Genomic DNA, 27,998 nt, shown 5'->3' with positions numbered 1-27,998 from the left:
TCCCATGTCCCCTCACAATAGCTGGGGTGATCATCCCCATTTTAGAGGGGTCCTGGGAGGGAAGTCACCTGTCTGAGGTCGGCCAGCTGGGAAGGAGTAGGTGGGCTTTGAACCCAGGGCAGTCAAGATCTGAAGCCCGCCTCTCTGTCACCATACCTCACTGTAGAAAGAGAGCAGAGACTGAGCTAGGCAAGTGTGGGGGCTGGAGAGAGGAGAGAGCAGGGGAGCCTCACGGGAGGGAACTCAGAGGGTGGAGGACCCACCATTAATGCTGGGACAGCTGCCCGTGAGCCTGGGCTCAGACCAAGAAACTGCCAATGCCCAGAGCAGCCACCGTGTGAGAGCCATTAGAGGACATCAGGGCCCATAGCAGGGTCAGCAACACCTGACAGATCAAGGCCAGCCCTGCTCCTGGGCTTACAGATTCAGATGCTGCGTCCCAAGAAGTGAAAGAGCAGGCCAGCCACACAGGGACCCCTGTTTTCTCAATGCCGCCTTTCCAGAACTGCTAGGATGCCATACCCCCTTCAGGCAGCCTCCCTCATGTGCCTCTTGATTTTTCAGGGACCAAAGGGAAAGCAAGGCAAGGCTGGGGCAGCAGGCAGGCGGGGGATCCAGGTGAGTGACATGCAGCTGCTACTCCTCCACCCCCTCCCTGCCCTTCACAGAAGTGCTTACCAGCTTCTTCTCTTCCCCAGGGCCTGCAGGGGCTGCCAGGGCCCCGGGGTGTGGTGGGGAGACAGGGCCCCGAAGGTGTCGCTGGACCAGATGGGCTTCCTGGAAGAGATGGTCCAGCAGGACAGCAGGTGAGCACGACTTGTGTTAACAGGTGGCAGCTCCGTTTGAGACAGGGTGGGAGGCTTCTGTAGGCCATGGGCCAGGAGGAGGACATTTGGAAGCTTGGATAGGGTGGAACCAACATGTCCAGATGTTTCCCGGGAATCACTTCATTCCTTGGGACCAGAGAATATGGGCCCTTCTTACAATCTCTTCTCAATGCTATCACCCAGGCCACTCAGCTCATCCCCTACCCAGTGGGTAGAGCTGCTGCTAGTTCCCCAGCCCACTTGCAAATCCACAGCTTGTCCTGTTCCCAGTCCGCCTATCCTCACACACAGGCAGTTCATCCCATAGTATGATCCCCATCCCTCCTGCTATTCCTCGAATCCACTGAAGGTGGGAGCCATCATGCCTCCTTGGCAATCAATTTCCTGAAACATGAGAGACCAACCCTTTGCTCTCTTTCTTTACAGGGGGAGCAGGGAGATGATGGGGACCCTGGCCCCATGGGCCCTGCTGGGAAGAGAGGAAATCCAGGTGTAGCCGGCTTACCTGGAGCACAGGGACCCCCAGGATTCAAGGTTAGAGACTTTTTTCACCCACTTACCCCCTCCACCCTTCCTGTCTCGGTACCAACCATAATGGTACTGACTATATGGTATTAACTCCTGGATAATCCATGTCCCAGGGCCTGTGTGAAAATGAAATCCACACTGCTGAACCTTCCCAGGAGTCCCTGCCCCAAACTTGAACCAAATCTAAAAGTTTATTCAGGTAGCTTTAACTACTGCTCTGCTGCCAGACCCTTGGAGTCCCTGGGTGGCCAAACGGTTAAGTGCTCAACTACTAGCCGAAAAATTGGCAGGTTGAACCCATCCAGAGGCACCTCAGAAGACAGGCCTGGTGATCTGCTTTTGAAAGGTTACAGCCTTGAAAACCCTGTGGAGCACAGTTCTACTCTGATACACTTAGGGTCTCCAGGAGTTGGAATCTACTCCGTGGCAACTAACCACAGCAACAGCCAGACCCTTGAAACCGATTGTTGAGTTGTCCATGGGTGCCCTCTTGTGGGCATTTGTAGAACACCAGATGTTGGTTGCCCCTGGGATCCTCCATAGTATCTTTTAAAAGATTTCTTGAATGGCTTCAGTTGAGGGGTGAAGGGCAGCCATGAATCAGTTCTAGCCCACGGCTAGACACTGAAGGGAAGATTGAGGCGAATGAATCAGGCATGGTCTTTCCTGCCCTGAGCTGGAGGTCTAGTTGCAACCCTCTGTGAGGACAGCTGGCAAAGGGAGAGATGGCTTTGGCCCCCTTTATCATTATGAAATAAACATTTAAGTGGGCAAAGAAGGGTAGGGGGCATTCTGGGCAGGAGGAATGGTGTGAGTAGGGGTATGGAGGTGGAAACTGCACGGGGTGTTGATGGGAAGCAATGAAGAGAGAGACAGTATAAAAGAGTGGAGAGGGACATGGGGCCTTGAATGCCAGGGTAAGGCATTCCTCTTAAGGTTCAGCCCCCAGCATCCTGAGATCTGACCTGACCTAACCCTGTGGAATCACTCGTCCTTCTCTAATAGCCCTCCACCCTCTTCCTCTGGAACCATCTCTCCCACTTTAACTTATAATTTTGGCGTGTTTCTCTAAGGGTGAGAGCGGGTTACCTGGGCAGCTGGGTCCTCCTGGCAAGCGAGGGACCGAGGGCGGAACGGGGCTTCCTGGAAACCAGGGAGAGCCTGGATCCAAAGGCCAGCCGGTGAGTGAGCACCAGGGACTACACATGCCCACATATACTCATATGCACACACAAACATGTTCACATACACACACACACCCAGAAGCCACCTCCCTGCTCTGTGACAATGACAGAGCAACACTGTCTCAGGGTACCAGATGTCAATCTACAGGGAAGGAGGAACTGAGAAAGAAGACTTCAAGGTCCATTCGGAATGGGGATGGGTGGGTCAAGACCAGAACCTAGCATATGCTGGCTCCTGGTCCAGTGTTCTTTCCGTATCATGCCACCTAACCAAAAGAGACCTACATAAATGGAAAAACATACCATGCTTGTGGATAGGAATACTCAACATTGTGAAAATGTCAATTCTACCCAAAGTGATCTACAATCCCAATACAGATACCAACAGCATTCTTTAATGAGATGGAAAAATCAACCACCAACTTTAAGTGGAAAGGGAAGCGGTCCTGGATAAGCAAAGCATTATTGAAGAAAAGGAGCAAAGTAGGAGGCCTTGCACTACCTGACCTCAGAACGTACTATACAGCCATGGTAGTCAAAACAGCCTGGTACTGGTACACCGACAGACACACAGACCAATGGAACAGAATCGTGAACCCAGATGTAAATCCGTCCACCTGTGGTCAGCTGATCTTTGACAAAGGCCCAAAGTCTACTAAATGGGGAAAAGACAGTCTCTTTAACAAATGGTGCTGGCAAAACTGGATGTCCATCTGTTAAAACAATGAAACAGGACCCATACCTCACACCATACACGAAAACTAACTTGAAATGGATCAAAGACCTAAACATAAAACCTGAAACCATAGAGATCATGGGAGAAAAAATAGGGACAATGCTAGGGGCCCTAATACATGGCATAAATAGGATACAAACCATAACTAACAATGCACAAACACTAGAAGGTAAACTGGATAACTGGGAGCTCCTAAAAATTAAATACTTAGGCTCTTCAGAAGACTTCACTGAAAGAGTAAAAACAGAACGTGCAAGACAGGGAAAAAAAATTCGGCTACTATAGATCCAATGAGGATCTAATCTCTAAAATCTATAGAATAATTTAATAGCTCAATAACAAAAAGACAAATAATCCAATTAAAAAATGGGCAAAGGATATGAACAGACACTTCACCAAAGAAGACATTCAGGTGGCTAACAGACACATGAGGAAATGCTCGAAATCATTAGCCGTTATAGAAATGCAAGTCAAAATGACTATGAGATACTGTCTCACTCCAATATTACTGGCACAAATCAAAAAAAAAAAACAGAAAATAGCAAATGTTGGAGAGGTTGCAGGGAGATTAGAACTCTTATGCACTGCTGGTGGGAATGTAAAATGGTCCAACCACTGTAGAAAATGCTATGGTACCTCCTTAAGAAACTAGAAATAGAACTAGAAACCAGAAATCCCACTTCTAGGAATATACCCTAGAGAAATAAGAGTACTATGAAAGGATAAAGAACAATGATGAATCTGCGAAATATCTAGCAACATGGGTGAATCTGGAGGGCATTATGCTGAGTGAAATAAATCAATCACAAAAGGACGAATATTGTATGAGACCACTATTATAAAAACCTAAGAAAAGGTTCACACACAGAAAAAAGAAAAAAACCTTTGATGGTTATGAGGAAGGGGAAGGGTGGGAAGGGAAATCACTAACTGGATAATAGATATATGTTAACTTTGGAGAAAGGAAGGACAGCTTGACCAAGGCAAAGCCATAGAAGCTTCCAGACACCTTGAGGGATGGAGTTACTGGGGCCGAAGGTTGGGGACCATGGTGTTTGGTAACATCTAGGTCAACTGGCATAACATAGTTCATGAAGAAAATGTTTTACATCCTACTTTAGTAAGTAGCATCAGGGGTCTTAAAAGCTTGTGAGTAGCCATCTAAAATACATCTATTGGTCCCATCCCGTCCGGAGCAAAGGAGAATGAAGAAAACCAAACGCACAAGGAAAATATCAGTCCAAAGGACCAATGGACCACATGAACCACGACCTCCACCAGCCTGAGCCCAGAAAAACTAGATAGTGCCCAGCTACAACTACTGACTGCTCTATCAGGGATCACAGTAGAGGGTTCAGGACAGAGTGGGAGAAAAATGTAGAATAAAATTTAAATTCACAAAAAAAGACCAGACTTCTGGCCTGACAGGGACTGGAGGAACCCGCGAGACTACGGTCCTGTAACAGCATTCTCACTTAGAACTGAAGCCACTCCCGAAGGCCATCTTTCAGCCAAAGATTAGCCAGGCCACAACAATAACACACATGAGGAATGAGCTTCTTAGTTCAATCAAGTCTATGAGAAGAAACGGGCAACACTTGCCCAAAAGCAAAGATAAGAAGGCAGGAAGAGATAGGAAACCTGGACGAATGGGTAGGGGAACCTGGGGTGTAAAGGGAAAGGGGGAGAGTGCTGATATGGGGATTGCAATCAATGTCACAAAACAATTTGTGTATAAATTTTTGAATGAGAAACTAATTTACACTATAAACTTTCACCTAAAGCGCAATAAAATTAAAACAACAGCAAAAAGTAGAAACAAAACTGTTAGCTATCTAGTGCTGCTATAACAGGAATACCACAAGGGAAGCCTTCAACAAACAAACATTTATTCTCTCCCAGTTTGGGAGGCTAGAAGTCTGAATTCAGGGTGCCAGCTCCAGGGGGAGGCTCTCTGAGCACTCTGAGGAAAATCCTTGTCTCAGCTTGGAGATCTCCACGTGGCACCTGACTTTCCATCATTGGTGCTTCCTTGTTTCTGTGCCTCATCTGCTCCTTATATATCTCAAAAGTGATTGGCTTAAGACACACCCTACACTGACTTGGCCTTATAAACACATTGAAGAAAACCTTATTCCCAAATGAGATCCACAGGTATACGGGTTAGGATTTACAATGCGTATTTTCGAGGGACACAGTTCAATCCATAACACAAACCAAGTGCCTACCAACTGATGAATGGGTAAACAAAATGTGGTACATCTATGCAAGGTAACATTATTCGTCCATAGAAAGAAATGAAGTACTAATAAATGCTACAACGTGGACGAACCTTGGAAATGTTATGCTTAGTGAAAGAAGCCAGTCACAAAAGGCTGTATATCGCATGATTCCATTTATATGCAACATGTAGAACAGGCAAATTCATAGAGACAGAAAATAGATTAGTGGTTGCCAAGAGCTGGGCACTTGGTGGCACAGTGGTCAAAGCGCTCAGCTGACAACCAGAAGGTCGGTGGTTCGAACCCACCAGCCACTCCATGGGAAGAAGATGTGGCAACCTGCTTCCCTGAAGATTTACAGCCTCGGAAACCCTATGGGGCAGTTCTACTCTGTCCTACAGGGTCGCTATGAGTCAGAATCGACTTGACAGTAACATATTTGGTTTGATTTTAAGAGCTGGGCATGGGGGAGATGGGGAGAGATTGCTAAGGAATACAAGGTTTCTTTTTGGGGTATGGAATAAAAATGTTCTGAAATTAAGTAGTATTGATTAATGCACAACTTTGTGAATATACTAAAAACCACTGGATTTTACATGTTAAAGGGGTGAATTTTATGGTATGTGAATTGTAATTTAATAAAGCCATTACTTAAAAAAAAATGAACGGGTAGAACTCAGATTTCCTCCCCCAGCCTAGCCCTCAGCACACCCTCGCCAGTGCCCAGCCTTCACCTGCGTAACCTCAATGTGTTCTCCCAGCCCCTCTGAGAGGCAGGTGGCTTATTCTGGGGGCCTGTGTGCCTCTTCTCCTGCCTTCTGTTCCCAGTCTTCAAAGGAGCCATTAGCAAGGGGCAAGTGAGGCCTGGGCAAAGGAGGAAGGACTGTATTTTACAGATGGGGAAACTGAGGCTCAGGAAGGGGAAGTGAGTTGCCCCAAGTCTCACGACACAGAGTAGAATGTTCAGACTCAGGGCAGTGTGACTCGAGTCTGAGCTCGGAACTCCAAAATGTTCCACATAGTGACAGGCTTCCACGTCCCCAGGCCTGCTGGTCTTTCCTCCTTTGCCCAGGCCCTCATTTACTCCTTGCGAATGGCTCCTTTGAAGAATGGGAACAGGAGGCAGGAGAAGAGGCACGCAGGCCCCCAGAATCATTTACACCTGGTCTGAATCTAGCATGCTCCACAACACACCGTCTGTGACTTGGGCAAGTTGCTGCCCTCTCTGGGCCTCAGGTTCCTCATGTGTGACCAGGGAACATTGTGCCTCACTGGGCTGGTGTGGGAGCAAAGTGAGATGTGGTCTATGCAAAACGTCAGGCACATAGACCCTCAGCTACTCGAGTTGCTTTCAGGGGATCATTCCTTATCAGAGCTCTTGGGAGGGTGGGAGCAGGAAGCCCACAAGTCCCTTTCATTCTCTTCCTTGAACCTGGGACAGAAGACACTGAGTGCCCTGAGGCTGGTTCATGGTGGGATCCCTGAGATGGCCTCCGCTTTCTTATCTGGCAGCCCAGGCTGACGTGGAGCTGTTCACACTGTCTGTCTGACCACCTCACAGTGGAGTCACTAACACCCCTGGAGAGGCCGGGAGGGAGAAGGCAGGCCAGGGGTCCTGGGTGACTGACTGCTGGGCAACCTTCTCCTGGTCCTGTGCGCCCCAGCTTTCCTGTTCTCCCCACAGGGCGACTCTGGAGAGATGGGCTTCCCAGGAATGGCTGGCCTCTTTGGACCCAAGGTACACCCTACCACTCCTCACAAGACCTGTTGGGGTCCCATCACCCACCCATTCATTCATTCAACAAACATGTACTGCTTACAAGGTGGGCTAGAACGTAGATGGAATTAAACTTGAGCATCCTCGCCACCACCCCCACCCCCTTCCTGTTCCAGCAGGCCTGGGCTCCAAGCCCAGCTCCACACTTTGCTTGCTCTGTGCCTCCGGCAAGTCATTTAGCCCCTCCAAGCCTCAGTTTCCTCACCTACAATATGGGGATTATAAGTGTGGAGGGTTGTTCTAAGGATTAAGTAAGACCAGAGGCATATACCACACAGCATCAAGCTGGCACGTTGGCACCTGCCCAGTAATAAAAACTTGGACATTTATTTCTCTCCCTGGGCCTCTCAGGTAAGGCCTCTCCTGTTAGGGAAGTGAAGGCAGGACAGACCCCAGGAGCAGGGGACCTGCTGGGGTGCTGGTCCAGCAGCCACCCAGGCACAGTCTGTTCTCTGCCTCCTGCAGGGCCCCCCTGGAGACATCGGCTTCAAAGGCATCCAGGGCCCTCGGGGGCCGCCTGGCTTGATGGTGAGTCCCTTTCTCTCTGCTAGGAGGACAAGGCAGGCTCATTCACCAGCTGGCTGGACCCATGTCCTCCTCCTCCTTCATTCTTGAGCCCCCTCTGCCCGTGGTCTCCATTCCCCCCTCCACACCTTTGCTTATGCTGTTCCTGCTGCCTGGCCGTCCATCCTCGCTCCCTGCATCTGTTCCCCTCCCCCACTCTTGTAGCCCAGCCCATGGCACAGAGGAGTGCCCTAGGAGGAGTCAGGAGATGCTGGCCAGCCCACCTTGTGGGAGTCTCCCTTCCACTCCCTTGGAGCACTCAGGCTGCCTCCACCCTCCTCTCTCCAAGGACTCTGTTCCCACGGTCTGGGAATGAGGATGACGACACACAGGCCTTTCTCTCTCCTCTAGGGAAAGGAAGGCATCATTGGGCCTCTTGGGATCCTGGGACCTTCTGGGCTTCCGGTACGTGCAGGGAGCTGGGCAGGAAGACTCCTGGGTCCCTTTGCCTTCCTGGCTCCAGATTGTCTCTGTGACCCAGAGCCAGTCTGAGCCTCAGTTTCCCCCGGGAGCTTTCTCTCATTGGGTCGTGGTTTGTTTCAGGGCCCAAAGGGTGACAAAGGCAGCCGAGGGGACCTGGTGAGTAGATGGGCTAGGGGCAGTGCTGCTGGGGATTGAGAGAGGGCTGGGCTCTCGGGGGTGGGGCCACTCTCAGCCCGAGGTTCCCTAACTCTCTCTCCCTGCTTCTTTCTCCCTCCAGGGACTGCAGGGTCCGCGGGTGAGTGGGCTGGGGCATGAGGCCCAGGGTGGGTGGGAAGAGGGTTGCGGAGGGCAGATCACTTCGGGTTTTCATGATGATGATTAATGACTTTTGGTATGTTCTTACCCTTTCTGGACCTCAGTCTTCCCATCTGTACCAGGGAACCATTGTCCCTGGGTCTCAGTTATGCTTGAGGAGGGCCTGGGTTGGGGGTGGGGGATAGAAGGCCTCTGACCAGGGCCTCACTGTTCGTCTCCTCTTCCTCCAGGGTCCTACTGGTCCAAGAGGGCGGCCCGGCCCACCGGTAGGTAACTGAGTGCTTAGTGCATCTTGGAGCTGGGGTTTTCTCAAATGAAACCCAAGCCTTCGTGGGCAGATGCTTGCCTTGGCCATGAACCTCATGGGACTCACATGCTTCTTATGGCCCACGAGCCTCTAGGAGAGTAAGACCAGCCCTAGAGGGCCCTGATAGCCCCCTCCAGTCTCCTGAGAGCCCAGGCCTCTGATGCCCAGTCCCCATCAAATACTGACCCATCTTCTTCTTTTGCAGGGTCCTCCAGGAAGTCCTATTCAGTTTGTAAGTTGGAGAACATTCTCTTTTGCCCAGTTGGGGTGGGGCCTGGGGTACAGCTATGACCATGGTGGCTAGAACCCTAAGCTGGCTCTGGGGTTGCCCGTGTCCATTTTTCACTCCATTTCTGCATCCCTGGACTCTGATGTAGTAGAAAGCCCTGGCGGGAGGCAGGAAGCCTGGGTTCTAGCCAGGACGTGCCCTAACTGTGAATCCAGGAAGATGCTCCAACTCTGGGCTCCTGAGCCCTGTGTACTGCATCAGGCAGATCTCTCAGGACTCCTTTGTCTCAGATTCTCTGAGCCCAAAGAGGGTGGAACAAGGGGCACAGTGGGGCCCCTGCCTGGCCCTAGTGGCTGCTGTAGCCCTGTCTGAAAGCATGGACCCTCCCAAGCCCTGCAACAACCCCTCCCCTATTTCACTGCTGCACTGGTAAATTGCCTGTTGGAATCAGCCCTGACAATGTTCCGGGAAATTGCCAAGAGGAAACAGCAGGAGCCCCTGGGCCTGGCTGCAGTTCCTCGGAATCTCTGCTCTTCTCATCTCTCAGCTTCTCACAGTCCCTTCCTCCACACTATCCACAAAAACAGAGTGACAGCCCTAGTCTCTTCTCCACAGCCTTCCCCAGTCCTTCCTGCCAATAACAAAGGCAGCTGGGGGAGGAAAGAGATCCAGGAAAAACCCTTTGCCCCTAAAAAATAGAAAACTAGAGGATTTTGAGAGTTTTTTTTTTTTTTTTTTTGGCGTAATAATTAATACTTACTGGGTGCTTGTTAGATACCAGACACCATTTGAAGTGGTCTTCATGTGTTAACTCATTCATTCTTCTCAAGAGTTCTGTGCAATAGTTTTATTATCATGCCCATTTTAAAGATGACAGGACTGAGGCACAGAGAGGTTAAACAACTTGTCCCAGATTACTAACTACTTACTGTGTAGTTAGTAAGTGGCAGAGCTGGACATTGACTCTGAGAACTACTTCCAGAGTCTGGCTCTGAACCCCTATTCTGAGCTTTACTCACTGTCAGAGACTGTGTTCATGGCAAGGCTGTAACTGTGCATCTGCCGAGCCCAGTGCTAGGGCTGGAGATGCACTTGTGTATTAGACAATTATGGTGCAAGACAAAGGATTTGGTCTTAGATGAGGAAACATGGCGACCATGGGTACACAGAGAAAGGGGGACCTCACCCAGCCTGGAATCGGCAGCATCAGGAAAGGCTTCCTATTGGAGCCGACATGTGTAAGATGAGTAGAGGGCAGGGTTTCTCAGCCTTGGCACTACTGCCATTTGGAACCAGATAATCCTTTGAGGGACTGTCCTGTGCATTATAGGGTGTTTAGCATTGTCCCTGGCCTAAGTTCCACTAAGTGCCAGTAGCATCTCCTCCCAGTCGTGACAACCAGAAATATCTCCAGACATTGCCAAATGTTCCCTGGGGGTGACCAGAAGGAGGGAAGAGTGTTGCAGGCAATGGGAGCAGCATGTGCAAAGGCCCAGTGGCTAAAAAGACCATGACATTTAGGAATCTAGAAGTTTTATAGTGTGTCAGGTGCATAGAGCATATGGGGGTGGAGGAGGAGAGAGATGAGGTTGGAGACCGAGGTGCTGCACTCAAGCCGGGCCTTGTAACCATGTTGAGGAGTTTCACCTTGATCCTGAGCGCAATGAAGAGCTATGGCAGGGCCTGAAGGAAGGCAGTGGTGGGGTCAGCTTTGTGTCTCAAGGGCTCCCTCTGTCTGCAAAGGGAGGAAGAACAGAGAGTTTGCACAGGGTCTGTGACTTGGCCCAGGTCCTTCTGGCACCTGCCAGCCTTGATTTTGAGGGAAAGTTGGGGTAGAAGAGCCATACTCAGGCCCTGGGACTCCCACTTGGTGCATGCAGGGGTCCCTAAGAGGGGGCCAGGACAAACATCCCCTCTTCTCCTTGCACAGCAACAAGATAACCTTGGGGCAGCTTTTCAGACGTGGATGGACACTGACGGAGCCCTCAGACCAGAGGTATGACCGGAGCCCTGCCCTGTGTGGGAGCCCTGCCCTGTGTGGGAGCCCTGCCCTGTGTGGGAGCCCTGCCCTGTGTGGAAGCCCTTCCTGGGGAAAGCAGAAATGATAGCCCACGTGTGGCCAGTGCTTTCCACAATGCCCGCACCGAGCATTTCAGAGCCCCGGTCTCAGTGGCATTCCAACCTCCGACGGGGGCTGGTGGGGAGGTTCAGAGTGGGTGGCAGTGAGTCCAAGATCATACAGCCTTCGTGAGCCACATGCACACACATATGCTTGCACGCACACACATTGCTTCCAAGCCAAGAGGGAGCAGGGTTTACTTAGCTCTGAGTTGTAGCTGTGGAAACAAGCTCAAGGCCATGCAGACAGGAGTCACACCTGGTGTGAGTTATACCCAAGCCGTGCTCTTTAGCACTCTGCAGCCCTCTGCTTCTCATCTAGTGGACATCTTCTCTTGGAGCTAAAATCCTCCTTCCTGGGGTTTGTGACTGCTGACCCCAGTTCTGTCTCCTGGCACCTCACAGACACCCCACCCCCACCCCAGGGGAGCCTGGCAGGGACCTGGTGCCCCCGTCTGCTGTCTGCATCTCCTCCATGGCCTCTCCAGATAGGGACTGAGGGCCACTCCCCAGTAGCCTGGGACCCTTGTCTGCTGTGCTCCCAGGGGCTCTGCCCAGCATGTACCAGAGAACATGTGCTGATCTTCTGGTCCTCTCAAGCCGCTTGGCTGTTGTAGTAGTCCCTGTTTTGTCTTGTCTCTGACCCCTTGTTTTTTAATCTGTGAAAGGGAGGAAAACTCAACCTCTGCCCCAGCCACGACCCTGGTAACTCAGAGATGTCCCCAAGTAGTGAGGACTCGAGAGCTGTGGAGGCTTGACCTTGGGCTGGGCCAGGACCTTACGGGGCCAATGGCCATGCCCTCTCCTCCCGCCAGGGTTACAGCCATGCAGACCGGCTGGTGCTGGACCAGGGAGGGGAGATCTTTAAAACCTTACACTACCTCAGCAACCTCATCCAGAGCATTAAGACGCCCCTGGGCACCAAAGAGAACCCCGCCCGGGTCTGCCGGGACCTCATGGACTGTGAGCAGAAGATGGTAGATGGTAAGAAAGCCTGTGGGATCTGGGGTGAAGGGTTCCTTCCCCTGGGGGCGGGACAGGGTAGGGCAACTGCAGGGAGGCGGAGGTAGAGGGTGAGGGCAGGGGCGTGTTCCAGAAGGAGCTGGGGCAAGTCTCTGGCCTGAGGAGACAGACACATGAGCAACAAATAGGTATGAACCCCACTGTGTACCCAGCCTTGTGCTTCCTGGCCCATAGGGATATTGTGGAGTATACAGAGAAGTGGCCTCATACTCCCGGAGCCCACAAATCCACACGGTGGGATAGCAAAGAAAGAGTCCCAAGGGCCGCAGCAGGCACAGCCCCAGGGGACACCATCAAGGCTCCCTGGAAAAGCCAGCATTTCCCCTTCTGTCCTCTCGTTCTGCTCTCTTCTCTGAGCTGATGTGGTGCCATGGAAGGAACAAGCTTTGATGGCAAACACACCTGACTTCAAATGCCAGCCCTAACTCGAGCTTGGCCAGGTCTCTGCACTGCTCCCGGCACCGCTTTCTCCTCTGCACACCTGCATTGAAAGCACAATGAGGAACCCATATGCAAGCAATGGGATGGGAGCCGTGACTCACAGCCACCTCCTGGCAGGCCTAGCAGGAGTCCTAGGTGTTGGTGGAGAAACCACTCAACTAGAGGAACTCGAAATCCCTTGGGCAAATGGCTCAGCCTCTCTGAGCCTCAGTTGTCTCCTCTATAAAATGGAAATGCCACAATATCACCATGGATAAGCACTCGATTGTATGGCCTCCTCCAGGGGCCCTCCCAGCTCTGAGTTCTGCCTCTGAGGATTTCCTTCTATCTTTGTGGCTCAAGGAGTCTCTTTTTCGTCCCCCTGCTTCGTACCCAACTGGGGCTTAGTGAGTCACAAGGTGCAGGGCCTGCATCTTTAGAACCAAGCCTTGGGATCCTCCCCCAATACATGCACCCCTCCCCCCATCCCACACTGCTTGCAGGTACATACTGGGTGGATCCAAACCTTGGCTGCTCATCCGACACCATCCAAGTCGCTTGCAACTTCACACATGGTGGACAGACGTGTCTCAAGCCCATCACGGCTTCCAAGGTATCCATCTGTTCCCCACATGCTACCAGACTGGCCCTCCCTGCCCTCACCCTGCCCTGGGACACAGCCAACCCAGGTTCTGGTCTGAGCCCTGTCTTGCTGTGTAGGCTTTGGAAAGTTATCCGGAGCCTCAGTTTCTTCATCTATAAATTGGGGATAAGTTGTTCTAGAGCCATGGTTTCCAAACCCTTTGAAGTTGTATGATGCTAATGTTCTTTCTTCAAATAGTACCTTCTGCCTAAAATCAGAACAAAATGGTTGGCCAATAGTTAGAGAACCATGAACCATCATCGCGAAATAAGCCGGAGTGACGCTTACCTGGGTCATGCAGCACGGAGTGGTTTTGCAGATATTGAACTAACGTCTAATAAGCGCTTACCATGTGCTTGTTTCTGAGCTGAGAGTTTTAGGTGACTCAGGGAACTCAGCAACAAACCCAGGAAGGCAGCCAGCAGTGGGATGTGACCGCTCCCCACTCAGCACCTCTCAGCGAATTGTGGCTCTGCAGTTCCAGTAAGCCCTCCACATATGGGGATGATTCATTGCCACCATGAGAAGAGCTACTGCAGCTGCAGGGGAGGTGGTGACCCAGAGCACTCCTTGAGTCCCATCCTACCAGCCCTACTTGGGGATGCTTGAGCTAACTGTTTCAAACCCAGAGTTTGAGAATCTCTAGATGAGGCAGCCTGTCAGTCAGCTGGTCAACCAGTTGGGTCCCTCCCATGTGGCAGGTCCTGAGCCAGGTATTAGAATTCAACAGGGAGCAGGGCAGGCTCGCTGCTACCCCCACAGCCAGAGCTCACAGGCCAGCAGGCACTTGGTGACCTCTGCAGGCCCTTTCACATCTGACTCTGCGGTTTGGGAGCCACGTGGGAAATCGCCCTGGTAGAGAGGTGAGGCCGGAGTTGGCACCTGGCTTGGCAGTGTAACTGCCCATCTGGATGACCATCCCCATCAAGAACGATGGCGGGGAGAGGCCCTGGCTCTCCTCCGGGAACGACTGAAGCCATAATCTCTGTTTGTTCTCAGGCCTACCATTTCCTGTAGCACCGTGGCCTCCCCATCTCCATGGGGCTCTTGGCCAAAGGGATCTGGGGACTTAGAAAGAATGGTGAAGGCACTTCTTGTTCTTCAGCACTGCAAGGGCCTTCCAATCTTGGGCAAATTCTGCTTCCTCTCTGGGCCTCTCTAATCCCAGCTCAGCCCCAAAGGCCATCCAGGCGGCTGGGGAGGCATCAGATGACACGGGAACTCCTGCAGCTTCTTCCCACCTTCCTTGCCACTCCTTGACTGTGGGACCAGCTCCTCTAGACCTCAGGTTCCCTGTCTTTCAAGTGGGCACATGTTGCTCTATCCCTTGTCACCGAGGGCTGGAGTGAATGTCAGTTGGGAGAATAATTGGGAAAAGCGTGCCAGGAAAGGGCACACATCCACCTCCAGAGACAGGTGAGGAGGGGCCCTGAGCTGCAGCAGCTGGCCTGGCCCAGCCTCACTGCGGCATCTCCCCACAGGTCGACTTTGCAGTCAGCCGGGTTCAGATGAATTTTCTGCACCTGCTAAGCTCCGAGGTGACGCAGCATATCACCATCCACTGCCTTAACATGACTGTGTGGCAAGAGGGCACTGGGCAGACCCCAGCCAAGCAGGCTGTGCGCTTCCGGGCGTGGAATGGGCAGATATTTGAAGCCGGGGGTCAGTTCAGACCAGAGGTGTCCATGGATGGCTGCAAGGTAACGCTCAGAGCCCCTCACCCAGGGATGGTGGAAACACTTATAATATGTAATAATTGTTATAATATATGTAATAATTTTTATAGCCCCTATGTGGCGCAGATGGTTAAGCACTTGACTATTAGCTGAAAGGTTGGTGGTCCAAACCAGCCCAGAGGCACCATGGGAGACAGGCTTGGTGATCTGCTTCTGAAAGGTCACAGTCTTTAAAAACCCTGTGAGGCAGTTCTACTCTGCCCACATGAGGTTGCCATAAGTCGGAATCCACTCAGCAGCAAACAACAATATGTTAATATAATGATATATATATATTTTTTCTTACATAATAATTTTATTGTAACCCTTTTATAAGATTGTTTTTATTCACTTTGCTCTCTAGGAATCTTCTGAGAGAAGGTCTGGGCTGGTAAAAATTCTAAAGGCTGGTAGAGGCTGTACTTATTTGCAAGGCTGCTTAAACGAAGATCCACTTCTACTCTTCTCTCTTCCCCTGCCCTGTTTAAGCTAATTTCCTCTCTTGACATTTTTGCACATGTTTAGATGTTCAAAACAAGGTGGGCTCTCCAGGGAGGGGGAGAGAGAAAGTTGTCAAAAGGCAACAACCAACTTCACAAAGAAAACCAATAGTATGCAATGTTTGTGAGGGTGCGGGGAGTCCAACGCTCTAACACAGAGCTATTGGGGAAAAAAAAAATTGGTACAGGCTTTCTGGACAGCAGCATTGAAGCGATCTATATCCAAATTCTTTAGATTCAACTACCTCACTTCTAGAATTTCTCCCAGGGAAATGATTAACAATGAGCCTACACCAACGAGGATATTCAGGCATCAACAAACAGGAAAAAATGCTCATTCTCGTTAGCCATTAAAGAGATGAAAATCAAAACTGCAATGAGATACCACCTTACTCCTGCTAAAATGGCATTGGTCAAAAAAAAAAAAAAAACAGCAAAAGTTGGTGAGGTTGTGGGGAAATTGAAACTGTTTTTTTTTTTACTTTTAAACACGTTTTATTGAGATATAATTCATACTACGCAGTTCACCCATTTACAGTGTACAATTCAGTGTTTTTTTTTTTAAATTGTGCTTTAAGTAAAAGTTTACAAACTGAGTCAGTCTCTCATACAAAAACTTATATACACCTTGCTATATACTCTAGTTGCTCTCCCCCTAATGAGACAGCACACGCCTTCTCTCCACTCTCTGTTTTCGCGTCCATTCGGCCAGCTTCTCACCCCCTCTGCCGTCTCATCTCCCCCCTAGACAGGAGATGCCAACATACTCTCATGTGTCTGCTTGATCCAAGATGCCCCCTCTTCACCAGTATCATTTTTGAACCCATAGTCCAATCCAATCCCTGTCTGAAGAGTTGGCTTTGGGAATGTTTCCTGTCTTGGGCTAACAGAAGGTCTGGGGACCATGACTTCCAGGGTCCTTCTAGTCTCAGACAAACTGTGAAGTCTGGTCTTTTTACAAGAATTTGGGGTCTGTATCCCACTGCTCTCCTGCTCCCTCAGGGGTTCTCTGTTTTGTTCCCTGTCAGGACAGCCATCAGTTATAGCTGGGCGCCATCTAGTACTTCTAGTCTCAGGCTGATGTAGTCTCTGGTTTATGTGGCCATTTCTGTCTCTTGGGCTCATAATCACCTTGTGTCTTTGGCGTTCTTCATTCTCCTTTGCTCCAGGTGGGTTGAGGCCAATTGATATATCTGAGATGGCCGCTTAGATGGCCATTAATAATCGGAACCTGGAATGTACAAAGTACGAATCTAGGAAAATTGGAAATCATCAAAAATGAAATGGAATGCATAAACATCAATATCCTAGGCATTAGTGAGCTGAAATGGACTGATATTGGCCGTTTTGAATCGGGCAATCATATAGTCTACTATGCTGGGAATGGCAACTCGAAGAGGAATGGTGTTGCATTCGTCTTCAAAGAGAATGTTTCAAGATCTATCCTGAAGTACAACGCTGTCGGTGATAGGATAATATTCATACGCCTACAAGGAAGGCTAGTTAATACGACTCTTATTCAAATTTACGCACCAACCACTAGAGCCAAAGATGAAGAAAGAGATTTTTATCAGCTGCTGGAGGCTGAAATTGATCGCACATGCAACCAGGATGCATTGATAATTACTGGCGATTGGAATGCAGAAGTTGGAAACAAAGTAGAAGGATCAGTAGTTGGAAAATATGGCCTTGGTGATGGGAACAATGCCGGAGATCAAATGATAGAATTTTGCAAGACCAGTGACTTCTTCATTGCAAATACCTTCTTTCACCAACACAAACAGCGACTATACACATGGACCTCCCCAGATGGAGCACACAGAAATCAAATCGACTACATCTGTGGAAAAAAGACGATGGAAAAGCTCAATATCATCAGTCAGAACAAGGCCAGGGGCCGACTGTGGAACAGACCACCAATTGCTCATATCCAAGTTCAAGCTGAAACTGAAGAAAATCAGAGCAAGTCCACGACAGCCAAAATATGACCATGAGTACATCCCACCTGAATTTAGAGACCATCTGAAGAAAAGATTTGATGCATTGAACACTAGTGACTGAAGACCAGATGAGTTGTGGAATGACATCAAGGACATCATCTATGAAGAAAGCAAGAGGTCATTGAAAAGACAGGGAAGAAAGAAAAGACCAAGATGGAAGTCAGAGGACACTCTGAAACTTGCTCTCGAACGCCGAGCAGCTAAAACAAAAGGAAGAATCGATGAAGTAAAAGAACTGAACAGAAGATTTCAAAGGGCTTCTCGAGAAGACAAAGTAAAGTATTATGACGACATGTGCGAAGAGCTGGAGATGGAAAACTGAAAGGGAAGAACACGCTCAGCGTTTCTCAAGCTGAAAGAACTGAAGAAAAAATTCAAGTCTCGAGTTTCAATAGTGAAGGATTCTATGGGGAAAATATTAAATGACGCAGGAAGCATCAAAAGAAGATGGAAGGAATACACAGAGTCATTATACCAAAAAGAATTAGTCGATGTTCAACCATTTCAAGAGGCGGTATATGACCAGGAACCGATGGTACTGAAGGAAGAAGTCCAAGCTGCTCTGAAGGCATCGGCGAAAAACAAGGCTCCAGGAATTGATGGAATATCAACTGAGTTGTTTCAACAAACAGATGCAGCGCTGGAGGTGCTCACTCATCTATGCCAAGAAATATGGAAGACAGCTTCCTGGCCAACTGACTGGAAGAGATCCATATTTATGCCTGTTCCCAAGAAAGGTGATCCAACCGAATGTGGAAATTATAGAACAATATCATTAATACCACACGCAAGCAAAATTTTGCTGAAGATCGTTCAAAAATGGCTGCAGCAGTATATTGACAGGAAACTGCCAGAAATTCAGGCCGGTTTCAGAAGAGGAAATGGAACCAGGGATATCATTGCTGATGTCAGGTGGATCCTGGCTGAAAGCAGAGAATACCAGAAGGATGTTTACCTGTGTTTTATTGACTATGCAAAGGCATTTGACTGTGTAGATCATAACAAATTATGGATAACATTGTGAAGAATGGGAATTCCAGAACACTTAATTGTGCTCATGAGGAACCTTTACATAGATCAAGAGGCAGTTGTTCAGACAGAACAAGGGGTTACTGATTGGTTTAAAGTCAGGAAAGGTGTGCATCAGGGTTGTATTCTTTCACCATACCTATTCGATCCGTATGCTGAGCAAATAATCCGAGAAACTGGACTATATGAAGAAGAACGGGGCATCAGAATTGGAGGAAGACTCATTAACAACCTACGTTATGCAGATGACACAACCTTGCTTGCTGAAAGTGAAGAGGACTTGAAGCACTTACTAATGAAGATCAAAGACCACCGCCTTCAGTATGGATTGCACCTCAACATAAAGAAAACAAAAATCCTCACAACTGGACCAATGAGCAACATCATGATAAATGGAGAAAAGATTGAAGTTGTCTGGGATTTCATTTTACTTGGAGCCACAATCAACAGCCATGGAAGCAGCAGTCAAGAAATCAAAAGATGCATTGCGTTGGGTGAACCTGTCGTAAAGAACCTCTTTAAAGTGTTGAAGAACAACGATGTCACCTTGAAGACTAAGGTGCGCCTGACCCAAGCCATGGTGTTTTCAATCCCATCATATGCATGTGAAAGCTGGACAATGAATAAGGAAGACCAAAGAAGAGTTGACGCCTTTGAATTGTGGTGTTGGTGAAGAATACTGAATATACCATGGACTGCCAGAAGAACGAACAAATCTGTCTTGGAGGAAGTACAACCAGAATGCTCCTTAGTAGCAAGGATGGCTAGACTGTGTCTTAGATTCTTTGGACATGTTGTAAGGAGGGATCAGTCCCTGGAGAAGGACATCATGCTTGGCAGAGTACAGGGTCAGCGGAAAAGAGGAAGATCTTCAACCAGGTGGATTGACACAATGGCTGCGACAGTGAGCTCAAGCATAACAACGATTGTGAGGATGGCTCAGGACCGGGCAGTGTTTCGTTCTGTAATGCATAGGGTCACTATGAGTCAGAACCGACTCGACGGCACCTAACAACAACAATAACAGATGGCCGCTTGCCAGTGTTTAAGACCCCAGACACCACTCTCCAAAGTGGGATGCACAATGATTTCTTAATAGATTTTATTATGCCAATTGACTTAGATGTCCACTGAAACCATGGTCCCCAAACCCCCACCCCTGCTACGCTGGCCTTTGAAGCATTCAGTTTATTCAGGAAACTTCTTTGCTTTTGGTTTAGTACAGTTGTGCTGACCTCTCCTGTATTGTGTGTTGTCTTTCCCTTCACCTAAAATAGTTCTTATCTACTATCTAATTTGTGAAAACCCCTCTCCTTCCCTCCCTACCCACTGTCGTAACCATCAAAGAATATTTTCTTCGCTGTTTAAACTATTTTTTGAGTTCTTGTAATAGTGGTCTCATACAATATTTGTCCTTTTGCACCTGACTAATTTTACTGAGCATAATGCCTTCCTGATTCCTCCATGTTATGAAAAGTTTCATAGATTCATCATTGTTCTTTATTGATGCGTGGTATTCCATTGTGTGAATATACCATAATTTATCCATTCATCCGTTGATGGGCTTCCATCTTTTTGCTTTTGTAAACAATGCTGCAGTGAACATGGGTGTGCATGTATCTGTTCATGTAAAGGCTGTTATTTCTCTAGGATATATTCCAAGGATGGGATTGCTGGATTGTATGGTAGTTCTAACTTTTTAAGGAAGCGCTAAATCGATTTCCAAAGTGGTTGTACCATTTTACATTCCCACCAGCAGTGTATAAGTGTTCCAGTCTCTCCACGAGCTCTCCAACATTTATTATTTTGTGTTTTTTGGATTAACGCCAGCCTTGTTGGAGTGAGATGGAATCTCACTGTAGTTTTGATTTGCATTTTTCTAATGGCTAATGATCGTGAGCATTTCCTCATTTATCTGTTAGCTACCTGAATGTCTTCTTTAGTGAAGTGCCTGTTCATATCCTTTGCCCATTTTTTAATCGGATTATTTGTCTTTTTGTAGTTGAGTTTTTGCAGTATCATGTAGATTTTAGAGATCAGACGCTGATCAAAAATGTCGTAGCTAAAAGGAAATTGAAACTCTTAGGCACTGCTGGTGGGAATGTAATATGGTAAAACCATTGTGGAAAACAGTCCGGTGATTTCTCAAAAAATTAAAAAATAGAATTACCATATGACCCAGCAGTTCTAGGTATATTCCCTAGAGATCTATTTTTTAATTTTTTTATTGTACTTTAGATGAAGATTTACAGAACAAACTAGTTTCTTATTAAACAGTTAGTACACATATTGTTTTATGACATTGATTAACAATCCCACAATATGTCAACACTCTCCCTTCTCAGCCTTGGATTCCCTATTATTAGCTTTCCTGTCCTCTTCTGCATTCTACTCCTTGCCCCAGGGCTGGTGTGTCCATTAAGTCTTTTTTTGTTTTATGGTCCAGTCTGTGGCTTAAGGGTGAGCCTCAGGAGTGACTTCATTACTGAGCTGAAAGGGCGTCCAGAGGCCACTACTCTCAGGGTTTCTCCAGACTCTGTCACGCCAGCAAGTCTGGTCCTTCTTTTTGAGTTAGAATTTTGTTCTACATTTTTGCCCTGCTCTGTCTGAGACCCTCTAGTGTGATCCTTTCAGAGCAGTCAGTGGTGATAGCCGGGCACCATCTAGTTGTTCTGGGTTAGTCTGGTGGAGACCGTGGTAGATGTGGTCCATTTGTCCTTTGGACTAATCTTTCCCTTGTGTCTTTGGTTTTCTTCATTCTTCCTTGCTCTCAAAGCGGTGAAATAAATGGAGTATTCTAGATGGCTGCTCACAAGCTTTTAAGACCCCAGACGCTACTCACCAAAGTAAAATATAGAACTTTTTTTTTTTATAAACTATTATGCCAGTTGAGCTAGATGCTCCCTGAGACCATGGTCTCTGCAGCCCTACCTAGCAATTTGGTCCTCAGGGAGTTTGGATGTGTCTGTGGAGCTTCCATTACCTTGCCTTGTACAAGTTGTGCTGGCTTCCCCAATATTGTGTACTGTCTTACCCTTCACCAAAGTTACCACTTACCTATTGCCTATTTAGTGTTTTTCCATCCCCAGCCCTCCCCTCCCTCATAACCATCAAAGATTGTTTCTTTTTCTGTGTAAACATTTTCATGAGTTTTTACAGTAGTGGTCTCATACAATATTTGTCTTTTTGTGATTGACTTCTTTCACTTAGCATAATGCCCTCCAGATTCATCCATGTTATGAGATGCTTCACAGATTCATCGTTGTTCTTCATTGTTGCATAATATTCCATTGTATGTATGTATCACAGTTTTTTATCCATTTATCTGTTCATGGACACTTAGGTTGTTTCCATCTTTTTGCAATTGTGAACAATGCTCCAATGAACATGGGTGTGCATATGTCTGTTTCTGTGATGACTCTTACTTCTCTAGGATATATTCCTAGGAGTGGGATTGCTGGATCATATGGTGTTTCTATTTCTAGTTTTCTAAGGAACTGCCATAGTGTTTTCCAAAATGGTTGTATCATTTTACATTCCCACCAGCAGTGCGTAAGTGTTCCCATCTCCCCACAGCCTCTCCAGCATTTGTTATTTCCTGTTTTTTTGATTTGTACCAGTAATGGCAGGATTAGATGGCATCTCATCATGATTTTGATTTGCATTTCTCTAATCGCTAGTGATCACAAGCATTTCCTCATGTGTCTGTTGGCCGCTTGAATGCCTTCTTTGGTGAAGTGTCTGTTCATTTCCTTTGCCCATTTTTTAATTGGGTTATTTGTCTTTTTGTTGTAGAGGTGTTAGATTTTCTTGTAGATTTCAGTGATTAGACCTTTGTCTGACTTGTAATAGCCAAAAAATTTTTCCCAGTCTGTAGGTTCTCTTTGTACTCTTTTGGTGAAGTCTTTTGAGGAACATAAGTGTTTAATTTTTAGAAGATCCCAATTATATACCTTATCTTCTGGAGTTTGTGTGTTGTTGGTTGTGGTTCATATCCTGTTAATGCCATGTGTTAGGGCCTCTAGGGTTGATCCTATTTTTTCTTCTATGAACTTCATAGTTTTAGGCTTTATATTTAGGTCTTTGGTCCATTTTGAATTAGTTTTTGTATATGGTGTGAGGTATGGATACTGTTTCATTTTTTTGCAGATGGACATCCAGTTTTGCCAGCACCATTTGTTAAAAAGACTGTCTTTTCCCCCTTTGGTAGACTTTGGGCCCTTGTCGAGGATCAGGTGACCGTAAGTGGATGGATTTACATCTGGTTTCTCAATTCTGTTCCATTGGTCAATGTTATCTGTTGTACCAGTACCAGGCTGTTTTGACTACTGTAGCTGTATAGTAGGTTCTGAGGCAGGGAGTGTGAGTCCTACTTTATTCTTCTTCATCAACAGTGCTTTATTTATCCAGGGCTTCTTCCCTCTCCATATAAAGTTGATGATAAGTTTTTCTATCTCTTTAAAGAATGTTGCTGGTATTTGGATTGGGATTCCATTGTATTTGTAAATCGCTTTGAGTAGAATTGTCATTTTTACAATGTAGAGTCTACCTATCCATGAGCATGGTATGTTTTTCCATTTATGTAGCTCTCTTTTGGTTTCTTGCAGTAGTGTTTTGTAGTTTTCTTTGTATAGGTCCTTTACATCCCTGATTAGATTTATTCCTAAGTATTTTATTTTTTTAGGGGCTATTGTAAATGGTATAACTTTCCTGATTTCCTTTTCATCATTCTCTTTATCAGTGTATAGGGATCCAACTGATTTTTGTATGTTTATCTTGTAGCTTGCTACTCTGCTGAATCTTTCTCTGACTTCCAGTAGTTTTCTCATGGACTCTCTTGGATTTTTTATGTATAGTATCATATCATCTGCAAATAGGAACAGTTTAACTTCTCCATTACCAATTTGGATGCCTTTATTTCTTTTTCTTGCCTTATTGCTCCAGCTAGAACTTTCAGCACAATGTTAAATAGGAGTGGTGATAAAGGGCATCCTTATCTTGTTCCTGTTCTCAAGGGGAATGTTTTCATCCTCTCTCCATTAAGAATGATGTTGGCCGTTGATTTTGCATAGATGCCCTTTATTATGTTGAGAAATTTTCCTTCTATATCTATTTTATTGAGAGTTTTTATCAGGAATGGGTGTTGGACTTTGTCAGATGCCTTTTCTGCATCAGTTGAGATGATCATGTGATTCTTTTCTTTCCTTTTATTTATGTGGTGGATTACATTAATTGATTTTCTAATGTTCAGCCATACTTGCATCCAGAAAGCCCAGTGCTGTCGAGTTGATTCCAACTCATAGTGACCCTATAGGACAGAGTAGAACTGCCCCATAGAGTTTCCAAAGAAGCACCTGGCAGATTCAAACTGCCAACTGGGTATACATCCTACTTGGTCAGGGTGTATTATTTTTTTGGGGGGGAAATGATGCTGGATTCTATTGGCTAGAATTTTATTGAGAATTTTTGCATCTATATTCATGAAAGATATTAGTCTGTAATTTTCTTTTTTTGTGGTGTCTTTACCTGGTTTTGGTATCAGGGTTATACTAGCTAGCTTCATAGAATCAATTTGAAAGTATCACCTCCTTTTCTATGTTCTGAAATAGTTTGAGTAGTATTGGCATAAGATCTTTTCTGAATGTTTGGTAGATTTCTCCAGTGAAGCTATCTGGGCCAGGGCTTTTGTTGTTGTTGTTAGGAGTTCTTTTGTTTTTTTCAACTACCTTTTCAATCTTTTCTTTTGTTACGTTTCTGTTCAGATTTTCAACACAATTTTGTGTTAGTTTGGATAGGTAGTGTGTTTCTAGAAATTTATCCATTTCCTCTAGGCTTTCATATTTGTTGGAGTATAGTTTTTCATAATACTCTGTTATGATCCTTTTTATTTCAGCCAGGTATGTTGTAATGTCCCCCGTTTCATTTCTTATTTGGGTTATTTGCATCCTCTCCTGTTTTTCTTTTGTCAATTTGGCCAGTGGTTTGTCGATTTTGTTAATCCTTTCCAAGAACCAACTTTTGGTTTTGTTGATTCTTTCTATTGTTTTTCTATTCTCTATTTCATTTATTCCTACTCTGATCTTTATTATTTACTTTCTTCTGTTGGCTGTGGGCTTCTTTTGCTGCTTCCCTAGAGATCTAAAAGCAATATTAACAATAGCAAGAATGTAGAAACAACCCAAGTGCCCATCATCAGATGGATGGATAAACAAAATGCAGTATGTACATCCAGTGGAATAGTACTCAGCCTTAAAGAAACATGAAGTTCTGAAACATGCTACGACATAGATGAACCTCAAAGACATTATGTGGAACCAAATAAGTCAATCACAAGATGACAAATATTGTATGTTCTCACTAATATGAAATGATAAGAATAGGTGATTATGAAGAATGAGCATTAAGATTTAGCTACGGTGTTGATCATTACAGCCTTATTCATAAGTATAAAAAATTGGAGGCAATCTAAATGTCCAAATATAGGTTGTTGCTATAGTGAAGTAGCCGTAGCCACTAAGAAGTATGAGGATGGATGATGGGAAACGTGCATGAGATATGGTGAGGGCCATGGCCAATATATGCGCACCATTTCCTTCTACCTTCAGGTCCAGGATGGCCACTGGCATCAGACACTCTTCACCTTCCGGACCCAGGACCCCCAGCAGTTGCCCATTGTCAGCGTGGACAACCTCCCTCCTGCCTCATCAGGGAAGCAGTATCGCCTCGAAGTTGGACCTGCATGCTTCCTCTGACCTCTGACCTCCTGGCTCCTCTAAGCCTCATGGGGAAGGGAAGAGGAGGAGGATGCAAAGGGAGGGTATCTAGGGGCAGGTGGGCCCAGGAGAGGCAGTCCACCTGCCCAGGGATTCTTGGGCAGGCCCCAACTGTTGTCTGCCCGGTAGAAGTGGGTGGGGGTAGCAGGGGACATGGTATACTGGGGAGCAACTGATCCCAGCTCAGTCCCAAAGACCAACCAAAGAGCCAGCCAGACCAAGCTGGACCTGCAAACACCTGAGCCCCATGGCCTATCTGCCAGCTCTGCAGCTACCCCCTTCCCTTGCCAGCTTCCTGCCCAAAGAGCCCCACATTCAAGCCAACATGAGGGAAGGGGGCATCTCGCCAGCTGGTCCCTGCCAGGGAGCTTTTGATGTGCAATATTAGGAAGAGACATGAAAAAAGGAGAAAAGGAAAGAAGTATATATATATATTATTTAAACAAAAAGAAGATGTATTACTATTTTTTTTTCCACCTGGGAAAGAGGTGAGAGCATGAGAAAGAGCAGCCAGGGGGTGGGAAGTGAGGATGCCCCGAGAGGGAGAGGCGAGACCCTCGGGGCTGGGGAGACCCATGTTGCTACCTCCCACTGTGAAATCGCTGGTGCTCCCAATTGTCTTGTAATGTTTGTGATTTTTTTTAAGGAATAAAAAAAGAACTATTTAAGATTCTAAAGGTGCTACCATTTTGCCACAGACTTTGAAGACTCTTTCTGATGTGGGACGTTGTCCACATCTTGCTCTTTCCCCCAAATTTTGAAGTTTGGGGGATTTAAAAATTTTTTCTGTCATCACCCTTGTGCTCTTCAGGTAACTAACTGCTTAAAGAGGAAAGAAAGAAAAGAAAAGAAAAACAACCTACCAGAAACCAGAAGTAGGGAGATTTGCCTTTTAACTTACAGACTTTGAAATGTTTGTCCTCTTCAGGCAGGGGGAGTCCTGAGTTCCAAGGATTGTGACTTGGCCCTTCTTGGTCCTAGAGAGAAGCTAGGCTGCCTTGGAACAAGTCTTGACTTCGAAGAAACCATTACGAAAGTGGCGTTGGTCAAGGCTGACCTGGGAGGTGGAATTCAAATACGGAGCCATCTCCCAAAGCCACATAATGTAATCCCAAGGTCTTCCCTTCCGGGAGCAGTCATCTTTCTTGCTTTTTCATGGTCATTAAATTCTCTAGAAACCCCATGTCATTAGCTCCAAGTGTGAATTGGGCTGACGAGAAAGAATAACTATGGGAATCTCAGTTCAGCACTATAGTGATGTTCAGTGTAACCTGAATTATGCTATGTCAGTCAACAAGTCAGTGCTTAGGTTGAATGTTGAAGTTGTTTTAACTATGGAATTATTTTTATAGAAGGGGAAAATGTATGTGAAAGTCTCTATTTGTGTATTTTTCTTAAGTTGTGTCTCTGTGGGAATTGGATTTGGTTTCCATTATTTAATACCTCACTCTGGCCCACCCTCCCTACCGGACACTTCCTGTATTCCTCTCCTCCCTGTCCCTGCCTGGTTGTTCTGACGGAAGTGCATTTTTGTAGCAGCTCGGGGCCTCATCTCAGCCCTCGGTTTCCAAATGCCGCCAGACTCATCGTGGCCTCTGTCTAGTTCTTGGGTTTTTCTGCTGTCCTCGTTTATGTCTCTGTCCCCATGTCAGTGTGTTAGAACCCTAGTGGGTTCCATTTCTTCTTTTTCCCTTCTGGATTTTAAATAAATATTTAAAACTGAGGCAATGGAATGGCTGTCTGTGGTGGTGTACTTCTTCCCAGAGCTTGGAGGGCAGTTTCTGGACAGGTTGGCTGGGAGGATGCTCATCCTGCTTCCCGCAAAGGAGGAAGAGGGGCCGGGAGAGATGAGGTGCCTTGCATTGGCCGGGGGTGTGGATGCCAAAAGGCAGGGAGCTTGGGTTCTACGGGTAGAAGGTACATTGAGGTTAACATGAGCAATTTAAAATTATGGTAAAATATACATAACATAAATGTTACCACTAGTGACATTTAGCACATTCACAATATTGTATAACCATCACTACTATCTAGTGCTAAAAACATTTTCATCACTCCAAAAGGAAACAGCATATCCATTAAGCAGTCACTTCCTATTTCACTCTCCCCGCAGCCCTGGCAACCTCTGACCTGCTTCCATCTCTGTGGATTTGCCTCCTCTGAGTATTTCATCGAAAGCCATCACACAGGTTCTGGCCTTCTGTGACAGCTTCTTTCAACCATGTTTTAGCATGTATCAGCAGTTAATTTTCATTTATGGATGAGTAGTATTCCGTTGTATGAATACAGCACATTTTGTTTATCCATTCACCCACCGATGAACATTTGGGTTGTTTCCACTGTTTGCCTTTTGTGAATAGGGCTGCGGCATGAGTCATTCTTACCTGTGAGATTTCTTGAGTGAGATCACACGAGTATCTCCCTTGAAAGAAGTGATTGAGAGTCTGAGAGAGAGAATTGACAGATGTAACAAATAAAAATACAGGATGCCCAGATCAATAGGAAGTTTAGATAAGCAACAAGTACTTTTTCAGCATAAGTGTATCTCATGCAATATTTGGGACATACTTATACTAAAAAAGTCATTTGTTATTTATCTGAAATTCATATTTATCTGGGTGCCCTGCATTTTATCTGGCAGCCCTACTGGGAAATGAGAGGACCT

The 27,998-nt window shown here is 46.7% G+C and overlaps 1 protein-coding gene across 1 annotated transcript in view; it reads left to right on the top strand.

Moving 5' to 3' along the window:
- COL27A1 (collagen type XXVII alpha 1 chain) overlaps positions 1-27,056 on the top strand; it is a 160,178-nt gene extending 133,122 nt beyond the window's left edge. The window contains exons 46-61 of the mRNA XM_023545013.2: positions 565-618; positions 699-806; positions 1,254-1,361; positions 2,429-2,536; positions 7,182-7,235; positions 7,740-7,802; positions 8,190-8,243; positions 8,382-8,417; positions 8,539-8,556; positions 8,807-8,842; positions 9,089-9,115; positions 11,043-11,108; positions 12,046-12,214; positions 13,177-13,286; positions 14,798-15,016; positions 25,166-27,056. Of these exons, the coding sequence (XP_023400781.2) occupies positions 565-618; positions 699-806; positions 1,254-1,361; positions 2,429-2,536; positions 7,182-7,235; positions 7,740-7,802; positions 8,190-8,243; positions 8,382-8,417; positions 8,539-8,556; positions 8,807-8,842; positions 9,089-9,115; positions 11,043-11,108; positions 12,046-12,214; positions 13,177-13,286; positions 14,798-15,016; positions 25,166-25,312 (1,377 nt within the window). The 3' untranslated portion in view covers positions 25,313-27,056. The remainder of the gene's footprint in view (positions 1-564; positions 619-698; positions 807-1,253; positions 1,362-2,428; positions 2,537-7,181; positions 7,236-7,739; positions 7,803-8,189; positions 8,244-8,381; positions 8,418-8,538; positions 8,557-8,806; positions 8,843-9,088; positions 9,116-11,042; positions 11,109-12,045; positions 12,215-13,176; positions 13,287-14,797; positions 15,017-25,165) is intronic.
- The last annotated feature ends 942 nt before the right edge of the window (positions 27,057-27,998 follow it).

The sequence above is a fragment of the Loxodonta africana genome, chromosome 9, assembly GCF_030014295.1.
Source record: "Loxodonta africana isolate mLoxAfr1 chromosome 9, mLoxAfr1.hap2, whole genome shotgun sequence".
NCBI classification, from domain to species: Eukaryota; Metazoa; Chordata; class Mammalia; order Proboscidea; family Elephantidae; genus Loxodonta; species Loxodonta africana.
The sequence above is the reverse complement of the archived record's forward strand: the minus strand, read 5'-3'. Positions and strand labels throughout refer to the sequence as shown.